At 39.8% G+C, this 19371-nt stretch overlaps 1 protein-coding gene across 1 annotated transcript in view; it reads right to left on the reverse strand.

Annotated features, from left to right (window-relative positions):
• Positions 1-19240, reverse strand: part of PDHX (pyruvate dehydrogenase complex component X) — a 67758-nt gene extending 48518 nt beyond the window's left edge. The window contains exons 1-2 of the mRNA XM_046015317.1: positions 19030-19240; positions 725-805 (exon numbers count right to left, since the gene is read on the reverse strand). Coding sequence (XP_045871273.1) covers positions 725-805; positions 19030-19189 — 241 coding nt within the window. The 5' untranslated portion in view covers positions 19190-19240. The remainder of the gene's footprint in view (positions 1-724; positions 806-19029) is intronic.
• Positions 19241-19371: the final 131 nt, after the last annotated feature.

Consider the following 19371-nt stretch of genomic DNA (forward strand, 5'->3'; position numbering starts at 1 on the left):
TCGTTCCTCCACAAAAGTTAAACATGTTGCAGAATGAGTAAAGCAGAGGGAAACACAGCTACATCAATTGCGGAAGGAAGCTGTCCCCAGGCAATACCTGCACCGGGGAAGGTTACTCTACTGCCACACGTGGCAGTGACCAGAGGTGGCAGGTGGGGAGAAAGCATCAACCAGAAATACAAAGTCTCCTTCTCCAGATGCCTTCACATTAATCATTCCTTTGTCCCTCTGTATGCTGGAGGCATAGTAATACATTTCACAATCTAGTAGGGCTAGAATCCTTCTCTACTGCTCTTGAGAGTTTTCTCTATTATTCTTATTTGTTCTTGCCAATGAAATTTATAATCAACTTGCTTAGCTTCAGGAAACACACACACACACACACACACACACAAACACACACAGATAGCATCGTCATAAAATCACAAATTAACTTAAGGGGATCAACAAATTTATGATGTTGACACTAAAAACTAAATATAAAAACTAAAATTCAGAAAAACATGTCTCAAAATATTTAACCATTCTCTGCTTATGAAAAGATAATGGGCTGAACTCAGAAAACCTTCCCTACATTATACATTACCATGGGAAAAGTTTATTTAAGCAAACTTAAAATAACCAGCGGAGGATGTGATTATTTCATGTGTTGTGTAATATAGCTGATTAGAAAAGAACCCAAAACAACGGAATAACACAGGGCATTAGTAGTGTACTTGCTCACCTTCCTTTTTCAGCCATTTCACAATGTTTCCCTCTTCCATTGTAGGAGATAGTGACGGCATCAGTATCTTAATGGGATCAGCTGAAAATGAAAAAGGAAAGATTAGCCACAAAAAAATAATGCACCTCATGAGGCATCAATGAAAAGTTCAAATATGCTAAAATCAAACCCAATTTGAGAAAGAAAATACTCTAAAACCTAAAAGACTCCCAAGTGGTCAAACTAAGTGTCCAGTAAGCAGTATGGAAACATAAAGCTGTCATTTTTTTAACAACATAAAACTCTTATTGGAATACTTTCAATTCATTTTTCATAGTTCCCCAGTCATGTATATTTTCAAGCCAGATACATGCAAGATTTAAAAAAAAAAAAAAAAAAGCTAATTTATGTTTCACCTCCTTCATGTTCATCACTATCAAAAAATATTTACAAGTAAAATGACCAAAGGAAAAGACAAATAAGAAAAAAAGAAAAAAAAAATACTAGGGTTCTGATAACCTACAACGAAGTAATCAAATTACACTTTAAGAAATTGATTACAGGGGTGCTTGGGTGGCTCAGTGGGTTAAAGCCTCTGCATTCGGCTCGGGTCATGATCTCAGGGTCCTGGGATCGAGCCCCGCATCAGGCTCTCTGCTCAGCAGGGAGCCTGCTTCCCTCTCTCTCTTTGCTGCCTCTATGTCTACTTGTGATCTGTCAAATAAATAAATAAAATCTTTAAAAAAAAAAAGAAATTGATTATATTTTTTATTTTCCTCTACTATTACACTATTCAAGAATCAAAGGTTCTTGCTGGTAAGCATGAAAAGAAAAGATTCGCTTTGTCAAAGAGGACCAGGAAAGTGAACCTGCATGGTTAAATTAATCTCAGACTGTGTTCCATATATTTCAATTAGGGATCCAAAAAGGTAGACTCAACCTGAGGGTGACCCCTCAGGGAAACAAAGCTACTTTCTCCTTGGATATCAAAAAGGACACGCTCTTCTGTATTTGTCCAGACGTGCTTCCCAATAGTCATCCAGCGTGCAGGACCATACTCGAGGAGTACCCAGCTGGTACATTAAATTCATAATCCTATATGAATATATATATTCATATATATGAATGGATATAATATGAATATATTGAATAAGCAGTTAATAAACTATACCATCTCCTAGCAGTAGCCACGGTAAGAAATTACATTCCCTGAAACCTTCCACAGAACCTATCCTCTCAGATCATTCACTCTCTGAGTGAAAGCAAAACACTATAAAAGTACATCTAAGACATTTCAAATGTGAAAAAGTACAGGATAGGGTTTCTTTTTTTCCATTGACATTTTAGGGTTAAAAACAAGGGATCTGAACGCTAATGTTAAAGGAAGTTAAATATTTCTTTCAGGAAAATGAACTAATTTACTGTGACTTCAAGCACAGAGTTCCTACAGCTTCATGGTAAAGAAGTTTCATATCGGAAGCTTTTGGAGAGAAACTTCTATCTTCTCTCTCCACCTAGCACACACACCTGCCTCAGCCTCTTCCTCATTTTCTCTTAAGAATTACGCACTAGGGTGCCTCAGTCAGTAAAGTGTCAGCCTTCAACTCAGATCATGATCCCTGGATCCTGGGAATCCCTGTTCAGCTGGGAGTCTGCTTCTCCCTCTGTCCCTAACCCCCAACCTGTGCACGCTCGCTCTCTCTAGCTTGCTCACTCTCTCTCGCTCTCTCAGGTAAGTAGATTAAATCTTAAAAAAAAAAAAAAAAAAAGACAGGGCGCCTGGGTGGCTCAATGGGTTAAAGCCTCTGCCTTTGGCTCAGGTCATGATCTCAGGGTCCTGGGATCAAGCCCCCTGTTGGGCTCTCTGCTCAGCGGGGAGCCTGCTTCCTCCTCTCTCTCTGCCTGCCTCTCTGCCCACTTTTGATCTTTGTCTGCCAAATAAATAAACAAAATCTTCAAAAAAAAATAAGTAATAAAGAGAGAGAGAGAGAGAATTGCCTGCCATAAGGAACGTGCATCTCTCCTTCAACTCTTTCATGTGCAAGGTGTAACTGGCCCTGCCTTTCAAAGGCAGATAGCAGGCCTACCTCTCTTCCTGCCATCAGGCCCCACTGGGTGTGAGGAGCAATTCAGGTATCTGTGTTTGCTTTATACACAGGAACGCTCCTCAAACAAAAGCCCAAAGTCTCAATATGGGGTTATACTGGAAAGCCCAACTGCAAAAGGCCACAGATCAAAGTCCCATTGTCTAATCCAACAAAACCACCACACTGAAACTCCATCTGACTTTTTTGCCTCTCTCTCAATAGGTACCAAACTCAAAGAAGGACAGAAAAGCAGAATTTTTCACTCCTAATACCCCAACCATGGTGGGGCCCAAACTAAACTCTAAGTCAACGTAAGTCTAAGTAAACAACCCATTTCATCCACGAGACAACTACAAACCACTGCTTAAGGGATTTGAATTCCTCCTGCTTAACTCTAAAGGCTACACTCGACTACACTGCACAGATACTTCTCATCATTAATTGATGATCCTTACAAACACAGATCATCAATTAATCACTGGTTATCCATAGTCTTTCACCCAGAAATCCAAACACAGCAGATCAGATATCTGAAACCCATGTGAACACATCTTTGATCAAATTTCCCAACAAGCCCTTTCCCTACCTTGGGCTTAAAAAAATTCCTGTATCAAGAAACCATTTTTACTACTAACGCTGAATATTTTGAATGTAGAAGAAAGCAGGTAATCATTAAGTACATTATATCTTGAAAATAAGGGAAGAAAAACAGCCATGACTATCCTAATTCCTGATAAATCCTTATTTATTATATATTATTAATATATTATTATTAACACATGTATTTATTATTAAAATGTGATTTATTGTTAAAAACATTTATCACAGAAGAGACTGGCAAACACGGGCCATCAACTCCTGTGTACTACATCTCTCTAAAACTTTTACCGCCACAGTTTCATTTAATTTCCCAGCTCCGTCTAGTTAAAATTCAAACCATGAATGTAATACAGCTTAAAAACATCTGCACATTTTTTTCTTTAGTAAAGTAAGTCCTCGTGGACTAAAATAGACACATTAAGATACTGAATGGGTAGAAAAGAATGCAAACTACTACGCCCGACTTTAACTCAGTGCCGTCTATAGAACACACCAGAGTACCAGATTTTTAAGTGAATTAGAATTCAGGGACATGCACTTAGAGAAAACACTACACACACAAGGCAAACTTAACATTAGCAAATGTTAAGGCAAACAACATTAGTAGTACATCTCCAAATCCGAACTGTAACAAGCCTATGCTTAATTCCAAGTGCTAAAAGCCTGATAAACTAACCCCATTTAAAAACAATAAAATAAGCTTTTTTATCCCCTACATTACACTGCACGTGCCTCTTTCATTTTCTCATAGCTTGATGTAGAAAACAAATAAAAACAGTTGCCTTCAAACTGTTTGGCGAGTCTGAGCCTCCAGTTTTAATTTTTTTAAGTTCATAGTGACAAATGGGGTTTAAAAAAAAAAAAAAAGCAAATAAAAAATTTACCTTCTAATAGCACCATGGTAAGAGGTCAGCCTTTTCTTGAAAAACACAGCTTCCAAAAAAGGCCCAATATATTGCTTCCTTCAAAAAGTTCAAGGCTGGTATTATGAGACGGACTATTTCATAATCACATACATATGAAATTTATATCAAATAGAGTTCCATTTCAAAGCAACAAAATAAATGGACTTCAATGATTCTACATCCAGATTCCAATTTCTGACAAACACTAAATCAAGTTTCCAAAACAAAACAAGTTTCTCGCCTCAGTATTTTTATACCTTGGTTCAGTTGCCAAGATAGAATTCATATTTATTTTATGATTCTATCTCTTACTATAATCTCTCACCTATGAGACCTTCACATTTCCATTATTTCTGACATTAAGGACTATATTATGAAACTTTTGTATTTATTATTATTTTCCAAATTACCACATCACAAACTCAAAAATTTTCATATTTTAAAAATAAAAAGAACATAATCATTCTTCATGCAGCCACCCTTCAAGGATGAATTGAAATTGCTTCTCTGAATAATGACCGTAAAATAGAAAAATTCTGTAATAGATCACTATCCGGACTCTGAAATGAAGGTAACAAAAAAGAAAGACATTTTGGACATCTCTCTTATTTGGTAGTACCTCCTGATTGATTACACTAGTTTACTACAGAAATAAAACGTGCAATGTATTTTCTGATTAATCCAGCCAATCTACCCTTAATGCCAGAAAAAATCACTTCAAAACATAAACATCAATTTACTCATAATGGTACATATTTCATTCTAGTATATTCTCTTTTGACTGGAACATTATACATATCTTTTCCAAATGTATTTTTCCAGTGGAAAATAAGTATACAATCATATCAGCTTTGAATGACAGGCTACACATTATTAATATCTGTCCTTTATGGCTGTTGTAATTCTATTCAGATAGTTTGGGCTTTTTTCTAGACTTCTTAGAATTTTGGCCTAAATTAACATTTTTAATGTCATTAGAGAAACTAAATATAGCTTCCCTTTTCATTCCAGTAAGCAGTGCGCCCCACTACCTTCCTTCCTGTCAAGTTGAGGCCTTGAAAAGAGCAACTATATTTCCTACGAATAACTGGGCACAACTATGAATAAGAATAAAGGAAATGTGTTTTCTTCTCCACAGGTAATACCAGTTATTTCAATACTCAAAAATACACCCAAATTTTAGTTAGAATGTAACTCCTTGGTAGTTATTTTAGTCTTAGCCTTTTACTCTTTTCTAGCAAACTAACAAATTATAGCTAATCGCTTATAAAGTCTGTACTTCTGCAGTTAAAAACATATGTAAAAAGTTTTAAGATGACTACAGCAATGTACATTTGCAGTTTCTATTTAAAACATAATGATTTTTAAAAGTGGAGTCTCGAAAAATCACTAGAACTGTCCTAATCTTTTTTTTCCTTCGACAGAATGACACTATAAATTAAAATTTTTTGCTTAGTGTATTGTTGTTTTACTTGTCCTATCAAGCACACAAACAATCTACCAATCACTGAATATTATAAGCTTCTCTAAGCAATTCCTGCCTTTCTTCAAATTTGCTCTTCTAACCTTTCTGCAGAATAATTCTGCCTTCAACTTTAAATATGGTATACTAATCTAATTCTACTTCTTGTTCCCTAAAGAACTTCTTTTATGCTAAGAACAAAACACTCATACTTCGCATAAAATTGATTATATCAAACCTTTAAACTAATGTTCTATACATCACTTCTAAGGATCTCCGGATTAAAACAACAACAACAACAACAATATATGCAAACTCTTAAAATATAAAACAGACCAAATTGCTTTGTGGTTAATATGAAGCATATCTGAGTTCCATTACTGTGCCCAAGGAAATTAAGGAAACATAGCACTTTACATATAATAACGCTTCAGCATCAGGCTCTAGTCCATTTATAGTACTATTATGCAAATACATAAAAAATCATGAAGATAGACCAAGTGAAGAAGTAAATTACCCAATACTTTCTTAGTGTGCCTCCCTGCTCCTCACATTAATTTGCTGCTTCTCTAATAGGGAGAGATGCTGCTCATTTAATCACCTCTCTTTCCAATGCAGGAACTCATTAAATATAATTAACCTTTAAAATATCTGTTAAAAATAAAACAATTCTGCCATCTGCAGGCTGGATGAAATAAAGCACAATGAAGAAGTACAGGTAATTTAAAATCAACACCAGGGCACAAAACAGTATTAACACTGAGCTTTGAATAAAGGAGGCTAAAGCAAATTTTTTAAAAAATGAGTGCTTGGGACGCCTGGGTGGCGCAGTTGGTTAAGCAGCTGTCTTCGGCTCAGGTCATGATCCCAGCGTCCTGGGATCGAGTCCCACATTGGGCTCCTTGCTCCGCAGGGAGCCTGCTTTGCCCTCTGCCTCTGCCTGCAACTCTGTCTGCCTGTGCTCTCTCTCTCTTTCTCTCTCTCTCTCTAATAAATAAATAAAATCTTTAAAAAAAAAAAATGAGTGCTTGTCCTATATATCTTCTTCATTCACACAGTGATTTTGGTGTACTACCAGTGTAAGAATAAACTGAAAAGGCCAAAGGATAACAGAAGATGCATGAATAACTTGTAAAAATAGCATTTACAGGTCTTGCCATAGTAAAAGATGGCCCACAAACACTATGTATGATATAACCCATTTCCTACCTGCTTAGCTTGTACACACACACAGACTGAAAGGATATACTCCAAAATGGCAGAAGTGGTTCTCTGCTTGGTAATATTACATAAGCGCTTTTTACTTCTTTTGTTTCTTATAATCTACATTTTAGCAGTTTTCTCCCATTAAGTTTATTCAATCTTACTCCCTGCCCAATACTAATCTAACACTAAGTAAAGAAAAAAAAAAAAAAGGTAGTTTTGTTTTTGTTATTTTTAGATACAAACCCACAAGGTCAGAGAGAAAGGAAGGAATAACAGCACACAACTTTGGAAGTAGGAAAGTAAACAGATAAGTAATAATTGACTGAAGAGATTCTAGAAAGCTGAATCCTAAGCCAGAAGTGGGGAAAGCCAGGCTAATCACCTGTTCATAAAACAGAATCCCCCAAAGGCCCAGGAACTGGCAGTCCTGAGGATCTTTGGAGCTGGGGAATGGGGGTGGGCGTTTGGGTGAATGCTATTTGAGATGCAGATACATGGATCCCCTCGATCCCCTCCTGCAGTCCAGTGCTAGGTACAGCTCACTCTCCTTCAACAGAACACTGGGATACTGGAGACTGTTTCTCTGAAGAAGGTAAAAGACCTTTAGAATGGAGGTTCTCTAAACCTTCAGAATGGAGGTTCAACTTACGCATCTGGAGGCATGCAGAAACTGCAAAAAATAAATTAACTAAGAAATTATCTGATATGACTGACGATAAAGTTGTGCTGAGAAGCTATTAGATGGCGTGGGATGAATCAGCAATAGTGACAGAGGAAACTAGAGTAAAAATTTAAAAGGCAACAATGTCAGGAAAAGAAAAAAGTAAGAAAGGGAACAATCATAATTTGGGACAATATCAAGTTGTGTATAATATTATTGGGTGTAAATACTGAATATGGATTTAACCAGGAATTGCAAAAATAATTACATTGGTGGAACAAAAGCCTAGGGGATGGCCCTGTCCAGCACTCATCCAAAGATATTATGTAAAACAGAAATAGGGAGATGAGCAAATGCTGGAACGAAGCTAAGAGACGAAACTTGGTGCTTATAAGAAAGAAGATAATAATGCTTATTATCAGTGCTTATAAGAAAGAAATAGGGAGAGATCCACTGTATTGCTATAAACCTCTTAGTACTCTTTGACTATTTAAAAAAACTATATGCATCTATTACTGTGTTAAGATAAATATTTTATTATTTAATAAAATGTTTCATTAATTTTATAAAAATCCTAATAAGCAGCAGCATACCATGGTGATTCAGAGAGCAGGCACTGGACTCTAACTGCCTAGGTTCAATTACAGACTACTTACAAGCCACTCAACCACTCTGTGCCTCAGTCGCCTCTTCTGTAAAATACAGACTTTGTAAGGATTAAAGAAGATTAACACATACAAAGTCTTTACAGTGGGGCCTGGTGAAAAGTCAGTCAGTCTCAAAAACATTCGCTATTTATTATTAATAGGTGGCATAGAAATGGTTAAGAGGGAGGACTCTGCGGACATCCAGAATTGGCTAGATGTATCACAATATCCTGCCTTACACCTCCTTCCTCAAGTAATAGAAGATGGAATCACAGTTCCTTTCACATCCTGGCCTAAAGGTGAGGTTTTCTTTCTACTCTCTCCTTTACCTATTCTGGCCTTTGTTCTCACAGTTACAGTCTACTAATTCTTGACCTCTATTTTAACCGTAGTGCACATCTGAAAACCAAACTCTCATTAAAATCATCAGCAAAGGGGCGCCTGGGTGGCTCAGTGGGTTAAGCCGCTGCCTTCGGCTCAGGTCATGATCTCAGAGTTCTGGGATCGAGTCCCGCATCGGGCTCTCTGCTCAGCGGAGAGCCTGCTTCCCTTCCTCTCTCTGCCTGCCTCTCTTGTGATTTCTCTCTGTCAAATAAATAAAATCTTTAAAAAAAAAAAATCATCAGCAAATGTTTTATTTTCAGTGGTGCTGCCTGTAACATTCTCTACCAAAAGCTAATGAAGCAATTAGGCCCTCAGTAAGTGCCTCTTGAGCTCCTGTTATCCTGGCCCTGGACCAATACAAGACCAGAATCTTGACCTCAAAAGGATTATGGTTTAATTGGGCAGTTGAGATACATATGTAAGTACCACTTCACTTCATACGCATTAGAATGGCTATTATCAAAAACCGAGAAAACAAGTGTTGGCAAGACGAGGAAACTGGAATCCTTGTGCATTGCTAGTGGGAAAGTAAAATGGTGTGGCTGCTGGAGAAAATAAAATGATTCCTCAAAGAATTAAACACACGATTACCACTTCATCCAGGCCTCCTATGTCTAGGTATACACCGAAAGAATGGAAAGCAGGAGCTGGAACATATCTGTACATCCATGTTCACAGCGGCATCATTCACATTAGCCAAAAGGTGGAAGCAACCCCAGCGTCTGACAACAGATGAATGGATAAACAAAATGTGGTAGAGACATACACTGAAACATGACTCAGCCTTAAAAAGGAATGGAATTTGAATACCTGCAACAAAACAGACGAAACCTGAGCCATTACGCTAAGTGAAATAAGCTAAACACAAAAAGACCAATGTTGTAGGATTCTGCCCTTGGGAGATACTCAGAACAGGCAAACTCACAGTGACAGAAAGTAGAATGGTGGTCACCTGGGACTGGGGAGAGAGGGGAAAGGGGATGTATTAAGGGACATGGAATTTCAGTTTGGGATGATGAGAAAGTTCTAGACATAGATGGCGGTGATAGTTTCACAACAATGTAGATGTATTTAATGCCATGGAACTGAATGCATAAAAATAATTAAAATGGTGAATTTTACGTATTTTAACCGCAATTTTTTTAACGTAAAAACATGCATGACAGGCAAAGAAGACAAGGTGAGGGAATGAGCAGATATTTCAGATGAGGGGAACATCATTTGCAAAGGTGGGAATTACAGCTTAGTTTGGCTGGAGTGCAGAATATAATGAAAATGAAAAATAAGCATGGGAATTAAAAAAGTATGTTGGGACTATTACCTTATGGTTGTGTATAGTACCTTACAGTACTATTGTAACTTAACTTTAATACCTCATTAATGGGTTTGATGTTATTTAAACAGCAATGGAAAACCATGAAAAAAAATTCTGAGCAGGAGAAATAACCACAGTTAAAAACAGCTTGGTTACAGTTTCACATAAACGGCTTATGTTCACAAATTTGTAACATTTACAGAAAAAAAATAAAACTGCATATGCTTGGAGATGGTAGCAACTACAAATGTTGCAGAAAATTTCAAATATAATTTTAAGTACAAAGTGAAGCTACCCATGAATTTGTTACCTATTCTCCCTCATACATTTAGACCATTTGACGTGAGAGACTGAAAAGGCACCCAGAATCTTCCATTAGATCTTCCAAATGTTTGGCCTTCATTCTAGTAGTGGTAGAGAGAAATGAGAGGCATTTCTGGAAGATAGGGCCTTGTATACCAGAGTCAGGACTTTAGACCTTATTCTGAGATTAAAGAGAAGTACTGGAGGTTTTCAGCAGAGAACTGACATGATCTGACTTGTAATTTAAAAGAACTCTGGGAGTGCCTGGTGGCTCAGCTGGTTAAGCATCCAACTCTTATTGATCTCAGCTCACATTTTGAACTTAGGGTCATGAGTAGGCCCAGCGTGAAGCCTACTTTGAAAAAAGGTTGGGGGCACCTGAGTGGCTCAGTCAGTTAAGCATCTGCCTTCAGCTCGGGACATGATCCCTGGGTCCTAGGATGGAGCCCCACATTGGGTTCCCAGCTCAGTGGGGAGCCTGCTTCTCCCACTCTCTCTGCAGCTCTGCCTGCTTGTGCTCTCTTTCTCTCTGTCAAATAAATAAATAAATTCTCGAAAGAAAGAAAAAGAGAGAAAGAAAGAAAGAAAGAAAGAAAGAAAAGGAAGGAAAGGAAAGGAAGCAGCCCTCAAAGCTGTATGGAGAACAGTCTGTACTGGGCCAAGGGTGATGGTAGGGCTATGTGCTGGGACACTCCTGCAATAATTTAGAGTAGAGATAGTGGTAGCCTGGCCCAGGCTAGCTGGAGAGGAGTGGACAGATTACATATAAAACCTAGAGCCAACAGGAATTTCTGATAGACTGGATGTGCCATACGAAAGTCAGGAGTCAGGGATGACTCGAATCATGAGTACAAGTGAAATAACAAAAATGAAAATTAGATGCCACGGCTCCAAAAAGAAAATCTTTCTTCCTATAAGAAGTGCCCCAAGAGCCCTATAAACTACATAGATTTGGTTTCTATTCAGCTGTTCAAATGCCTATAGAAAAACAGGAACATCAGGTCAGTTATATACACCCTGTGCTTACCCCCTTGTGCCTGGCCCTGGCCTTGGGCCACAATCCAGGGAAACTACACTTGGCTTCTTCCAAGTCTAAAAACTATACTTGCTCTTTTCCTCCCTCGTACCATGAGAACCACCATATTTATAAATAATACAGTACTTCGTAGTTTCAGTGCTCACCTGAAGTGTAAAGTGTAATGACTGACAGGGGTCAGTCAGGAGGGCACAGGAGAGATCTCCCATTTGCCCCTCTAGACCTACTCATCAGCTTTGCCCATACCATTGTGTGTTTCAGTAGGCTTCCCTGGTGCAGGCTTCGGCCTGGGTTCAATCAATGGACAGCATAAGCAGGAGATGAAGGGAGAAAGGAGATCAAGGTCAGGATATTTATCTCCCCAGCTCCCTCCCTATGGGGTCACTTGGGCTGGTTGGATCCTTTAACTGAAGGACTGCACATCCACCATGGATCCTCCCCTCAGGGATCCTCCCCTCAGGGATCCTCCCCTCGGGCTCCCTCCGTCCTTTCAAGTCTGGCAATTGCTCTCTCCCCAAGCCTCTCCATGCTAAGGAGTGGGGAGAGCATCTCATTCTAAACAGTCCCTTAGTATAGCACCATCTCTAAATTCTGAATTCACAGAAATCACTTAGTAAACTCCCCTCAAATCAGCCATTTTTAGATTGCTATCTATTCCCTGCCGGGACCCTACATAAAGATTTAGGAGGCTGGCACTCAAGTAATGAGAAAAATTTCAAATCACAGGGAAGGTCACCCCATTTGAATAGTATGAATCAAGATTTCCAAATTACTGGTTTTCTTTCTTTCTTTTTTTAGAATAAATGCTTCCTTTTTATTTTATTTATTTGACAGAGAGAAATCACAACTAGGCAGAGAGGCAGGCAGAGAGAGAGGAGGAAGCAGGCTTCCTGCAGAGCAGAGAGCCCAATGCGGGGCTCGATCCCAGGACCCTGGGATCATGACCTGAGCTGAAGGCAGAGGCTTTAACCCACTGAGCCACCCAGGCGCCTCAAAATTACTGGTTTTCTATAAAGGTATTCTCTAGCCATTTGTTTATAATGGGAACCCCTATAAAAAACATATATTTCTCGTTCTCCAAGAGGGTAAATATCCTTGCAAAGCAGCACCATCCTCTACAGGAAATGACAGACTTGTTTATGAAAATAGGCTGGAGACTAGGCAGTGTTTATAGATAAATTACAGGGAGATCCATGGGCTTCCTGGAACCACACAGAAAATTTTGAATGTACACATTTGTCTCAAAAAGTGGTAGAGCTTTATCATATTTCAAATAGATTTGCACCCCCCCCCCCAAAAACCAAGACTAGGAGATTCCCAAGGAAGCTCTCCTGAATTATAAATATGCCAACCTTAATTCTCCCCTAAAATTTTTCATGTAATACAAGAATGCCCTTGATTGCAGCAAAGTATTGAGTAGATCACTAGCTACAGTAAATGTACTGCCTACCAAGTACAAAAATAAAATAAAATAAAATAAAATCACCATTGCCCCCATTTTGTTTAAGGGCTTTGCTGATTCTTTCTTTTTTTTTTTTTTAAAGATTTTATTTATTTATTTGACAGAGAGATCACAAGTAGGCAGAGAGGCAGGCAGAGAGAGAGAGAGAGGGAAGCAGGCTCCCTGCTGAGCAGAGAGCCCCATGCGGGACTCCATCCCAGGACCCTGAGATCATGACCTGAGCCGAAGGCAGCGGCTTAACCCACTGAGTCACCCAGGTGCCCCTTGCTGATTCTTTCATACATGTAGTATCCAATGGTGCATCTGTAAGGAAGCTGGCCAGAACTGTAGGTAGTCAGTCCGTGGCTGCCAAACTACCTCCTCTGAGCAGGAAAAACCACATGCCACACAAGCGGTTTCAGCTTGCAATATTGGTCTTGTAATTAAATTATAAAATTAAAATTCTACTTGAATCCATTTACTTTGCAATCTTGGAACAGGATAAAAAGAAATCACCACTCACGAGTCTCACAAAAAAAGGGAACACATGTGTAAGTTTGGGCATTTATGCATTTTGCTGTAAAAGGCAAATGAAATGAAGCCCAAGACAAGAAGAAACACTTAAGAGTATAGGTGACCCTTGAACAGAGTACAGGAAACCCTGCAGTTTGAACTCTGTAGGCCCACTTATACACAGGTTTTTAAAAAATAAGTATACTGGGAAATTTTTTGGAGATTTGCAAAAATTTGAAAAAACTCACAGATGAATCATGTAGACTAGAAATACCAAAACTTTTTTTTTTTTAGATTTTATTTATTTATTTGAGAGAGAGAGAGAGAGAGAATGAGAGAGAGAGCATGAGAGGAGAGAGGTCAGCGGGATAAGCAGACTCCCTGCCGAGCAGGATCCCTGGTCTCCAGGATCATGACCTGAGCCAAAGACAGTCGCTTAACCAACTGAGCCACCCAGGTGCCCAAATACCAAAACATTTAAAGAAAAAGTTACGTATATAAGAATATAGTATATAATACATATAACACACAAAATATGTGTTCATACACTGTTTATGTTATTGGTAAGGCTTCTGTCAACAGTGGGCTATTAGTACTTAAGTTGGGGCAGTCAAAAATTATACATGGATTTTCAACTGTATGGGGGGGGTCAATGCCTCTAATCCCCATGTTGGGGATTAGATCAACTGTACATCAATTATCAATTAGAAATTTAGAGATGAGAGGACATTAACATACACTCTAACTCTCTTAAATGGTTCTGCCACCCTTTATACACAGTCTAGACTTGTAATTGTTAAACTGTATGATTATCAGGACTATTGCTGAAATACTATTTCACAATGTAGCTATTACTAAAATATGTCTCACTTTATTTAAAAAAAAAAAAGGACAGGTGTTCACACAGAATACACACCTGGTAAACACAGCTTCAGTGCGCAGGCACTGCTCTGCTGATGGCAGACACCAAGGTAGGCTGTGGTTACGGAAACAGGCCTTGGAGTCAGGCAGAGCTGGGCTGAAATCATCCTATCCCCAGAGCACAGCATTAACTGCTGTGAGGACTAAATGAGTTAAGTCATGTCAAGTGCTGAGAAGGGTACATGGTACATAGTAAGCGATCGGTGCTACTTGTTACACTTAAACCCGCTCCCCCAACTTCTTTCCTGCTGGAAGAGACCAAATCTTGTTCACTTGTATGCCTTTCTTGTGAACATATGCTCTGAATAAAGGACCCCACTGCTCGGTGTCTCAGTCCCTTCAGACTCCTATAACAAAATACCTGGGACTGGTGGCTTACAAGCAACATTTATTTTTTCACAGCCCTGGAGGCTGGGAAGTGCAAGATCATGATGCTGACAGATGTGTGACGGCTGACGAGGGTCCACTTCCCAATTCATAGACAGGTGTGATGGCTGACGAGGGTCCACTTCCCAATTCATAGACAGTGCTAAGCACGGGGCATAGGTCATTACTCATAAAAATGCTGCCAACAAACACCACTTAAGGAAACCAAAACTCCAAGTGTGACTTCCATGGACAGACTTTAAGATCCTGGTTGATGTATGAGTGTGGAAATTATTCAGGAAGTGTACTTAATTCATAAGGTCTACAGATTACCAAATAGTTGCTTCGTTTTATGAAACTACAATTTCTACCAAACTCAGTGAAAAATGAGGCAACACCATATAATTTATGCTTTGTAAAACAATCAGTTCAAGGACTGCCACGTGCATTCACCATGGCAAAACAAAAAATCTGTATGTGAAAAGTCAGGAGACAAATCTGGCCTCAGCATTAGGAGGAAAAAAAAATATACCCCAAGATTTCCAAATAACTTAAAGCTACCCAATTAACAGTTAGCTACTGGGGTAGCAGAATAATACCCTTGCCTCTCTCCCACCTTCCTTCCCCCCTCGATGTCCCACATCCCAACATCCAGAACCTGTGAATATGTTATGTTACATGGCAAGGAGAAATTAAGGTTGGAGGAGGAAAGAAGTTTGCTAAAGAGTTGGCCTTGAGATGGGGAAAGAATCTGGTGGGACCAATGTAATCACCAGGATCCTTATACATGAAAGGAGGAGGAACTAGGAAACTAAGACGGCTTTCTTGGGATATAGTGTTCTCTCTCTTATGGATGACATTCAGGCTGAGTTAGACATGTTGCTCATGGTACACAGTGGAGTGGGTAAAATGTCATTATGCTTCAGATGAGGATTGCCTAAGTGAGTTTCCAGAGTCAGGAGTCCTTAAACGGGGTCGAAAGAAAACCCCTAAGAGAAGGTATTTGCAAATGACATATCAGATAAAGGGCTAGTATCCAAAATCTATAAAGAACTTACCAAACTCAACAACCAAAGAATAATCCAATCAAGAAATGGACAGAAAACATGAGCAGATATTTCTCCAAAGGAGACATCCAAGTGGCCAATAGACACATGAAAAACTGCTCCACAACACTCGGCATCAGGGAAATAACAAATCAAAATCATAGTGAAATACCACCTCACCCCAGTCAGAATGGCTAAAATTAACAAGTTAGGAAACAACAGATGTTGGTAAGGATGCAAAGAAAGGGGAACCCTCCTATACTGTTGGTGGGAATGCAAGCTGGTGTAGCCACTCTGGAAAATAGTATGGAAGTTCCTCAAAAAGCTGAAAATAGAGCTACCCTACAAGCCAGCAACTGCACTATTGGGTATTTACCCCAAAGATACAAATGTAGTGATCTGAAGAGGCACCTGCATCCCAATGATTACAGCAGCAATGTCCACAATAGCCGAACTATGGAAAGAGCCCAGATGTCCATCAATAGATGAATGATAAAGAAGATATGGTGTACACACACACACAATGGAATATTATGTAGCCATAAAAAAAAAAACCCTGAAATCTTGCCATTTGCAATGGCAATGACATGGATGGAACTAGAGGGTATTATGCTAAGCAAAATAAGTCAATCAGAGAAAAACCATTATCATCTGATTTCACTGATATGTGGCATTTAAGAAACAAAACAGAGGATCACAGGGGAAGAGACGAAAAAATAAAACAAAAGAGACTAGAGAGAGACACAAATCATAAGAGACCCTTAATGGTAGAAAACAAATTGAGGGCTGCTGGAGGGGAGGGGAATGGACAAATGCGGTAACTGGGTGATGGACATTAAAGAGGGCATGTGATATAATGAGCACTGGGTATTATATTAAGACTGATGAATCACAGGTCTGTACCTCTGAAACCAGTAATACATTGTATGCTAATTAATTGAATTTAAATTTAAAAATGTTTAAAAAACAAATATAGGAGAACTGTAAGAGGCAGAAAAGAAAAAAGAAAACCCCTGAAACTGCATGCACTTCTTTGTCCCTTTTTCTGTAGAGTAGGTCTAAAGCTTTCAAAGATTCTCTAAAGAATCTGTTTTACAAACAAGGTTAAGAACATTCTTCCTAATGCAAGCTGGTGCAGCCACTCTGGAAAACAATATGGAGGTTCCTCAAAAAGTTAAAAATAGAGCTACCCCATTACCCAGCAATTGCACTACTATGTACTAACCCAAGGGTAACAAAAATACAGATTCTAAGGGGCACATGCATACTGATGTTTATAGCGGCAATATCCACAATAGCCAAAACATGGAAAGAGCCCAAATGTCCAATGACTGATGAATAGATAAAGATGTGGTATATATACACAATGGAATATTACTCAGCCATCAAAAAGAAAGAAATCTTGCCATTTCCAACAATATGGATGGAGCTAGATTATACTATGATAAATGAAATAAAACAGTAAGAGAAAAGATAAGTACCATATTATTTTACTCATATGTGGAATTTAAGAATTAAAACAGATGAATGTACAGGAAGGAAAAAAAAGAAGAGAGAGAGAGGGAAACTTACCATAATTGACTCTTACCTATAGAAAACAAACTCAGGGTTGGTGGAAGGAGATGGGTGGGGGATAGACTCAATGGGTGATAGGTATTAAGGACAATTTTTTTTTTTAAGAGATTTTATTTATTTATTTATTTATTTATTTTTTAGATTTATTTTTTTTTTTTGACAGATAGAGACTACAAGTAGGCAGAGAGGCAGGCAGAGAGAGAGAGAGGAGGAAGCAGGCTCCCAGCCAAGCAGAGAGCCCGACGCGGGGCTCGATCCCTGGACCCTGGGATCATGACCCGAGCCGAAGGCAGAGGCTTTAACCCGCTGAGCCACCCAGGCGCCCCTAAGATTTTATTTATTTATTTGACAGAGAGAGATACAAGTAGGCAGAGAGGCAGGCAGAGAGAGTGAGAGGGAAGCAGGCTCCCTGCCGAGCAGAGAGCCCGATGCGGGACTCGATCCCAGGACCCTGAGATCATGACCTGAGCCGAAGGCAGCGGCTTAAACCACTGAGCCACCCAGGCGCCCCTTAAGGACAATTGTTATGATGAGCACTGAGTGTTAGATGTAAGTGATGACTCACTAAATTCTACTCCTGAAACCAATATTACACTGTATGTTAACTAGCTAAAATTTAAATAAGAATTTGAAAAAACAAAAACAAAAACCAACACTCTTACTAAATTATTTCCAACACTGAGCTTTTACTGTTTCATGATTTTTGAAGGTAGTGAGTGTCAAAGTGCAGCCCATCAAACACGAACATAAAACATCACAATTCACCAAAGGTAGTTTGTAAAATGAAGTGGCTGGGCTCCACCCCAGATGGAATAGCTGGGGACTATAGGAAAGTTTAATATTTAACAAAATGAGGAAAGGGAAAACAGGGAATTCTATACACAGTTAAAGTACTACTACTCCAAGAGGTATTTTATTAAATATTAAGCTGAAGAAACTGAAATAAATTCTTCTCATCACCAAATCTTAAAATCTCGGTGCACTCATCTTGTGACTCTTTGTAACGTAGTTTTTTTCTGAGCCTCAGGTAGCTCAGAATATTTAAGCACTGCCTACCGCACCTAGTTTCTTATATTAAAATTTATACTGTGGAGGGCCAGGATGACTGGCAGGTAATAATACATCACACACACAAAATGTAAGCCATATCTCCCTCCTCCCCTCACGTAAAGAAAAACAATGCCTGGCATACTATATTGCATCCCGTTAAATACCGAAAGAATTGTGTGAACCGTGTTAATGTCATTACTTAATGCCATTTTTTTGTAATAGCTTCTTGGTATGATTCCCCTCCAAAACTGCCACTCTTTTAAGCGCATATTTTGCTTAAAATATTCGTGTGCACCTACGTCTGTGATGCCCTAGGAATTTACAAATTAAGTCTTCTGCGAGTCGTCGCGCGGGGCAACCCGAGGGGCCTGGAAGAAAGGACCTCGCCGTCGAGATGGGCCCAGAGAATGTATACGAACGGCTACCAGAGGCTTTTGCATTTCAGCAACCTTGGGCAGCTTGACAGCTCTAGGGGAACCTGAGATATAACTGAGAAGTGGCCTGAAGAAAAGCGTTTAGGACCTGTCTCTGCGCGTCACAACTCAAATTCCAAGGCAAGGTCACAGAGAAGCCATAACAACCAGGGGCCCAGGAACGGAGTCAGGTTCTTCCAGCTCCCAAGAAAACCCTTCGCGACATGCACTAGGCCAAGTCGGAGGATCCGTCTCCAAGAAAAGGTCTCAGGAACAGAGAGCCCCGGCACCTCCAGACCCAGATAGGCCCTGAATCAAAAAGCCCCTGGCCCAGGCCCATTACTCAGCTACATTACTCAGCTACACAGGGAAGCTGAGAGACCCCGACCACTCACCCCGCAGCCGCTGCGTACTGTGAAGCCATCTCCAACTAGCTCCGCGGCCGACAGACCACCCGGAAGCGCCCTTCACCAGCTCTAGTCTTCGGCACCCGCCGAAGGCCAAGAGATAGCGCAGCACCCGAGGGTCACAGCCTAGCCTCCAGGAGGCCGCCATCTTCCCGGCCTTGTCACGGGCTGCCCGCGGCACAGCCTGATGGCCCCGTCAGCAAGACCCTCCCGGGCCCCGCCTCCTGTCATGTTGGCCACGCCTCCGAACTCCTGCGGCGTCCGTGAATCTCCGAGGCAAGAGGCCCTCCTTAGTCCCGCCTCCAACCTCGTTCGCCCCATCTCCCGGCT

This window comes from Meles meles, chromosome 8 (genome assembly GCF_922984935.1).
Source record: "Meles meles chromosome 8, mMelMel3.1 paternal haplotype, whole genome shotgun sequence".
Taxonomy (NCBI): domain Eukaryota; kingdom Metazoa; phylum Chordata; class Mammalia; order Carnivora; family Mustelidae; genus Meles; species Meles meles.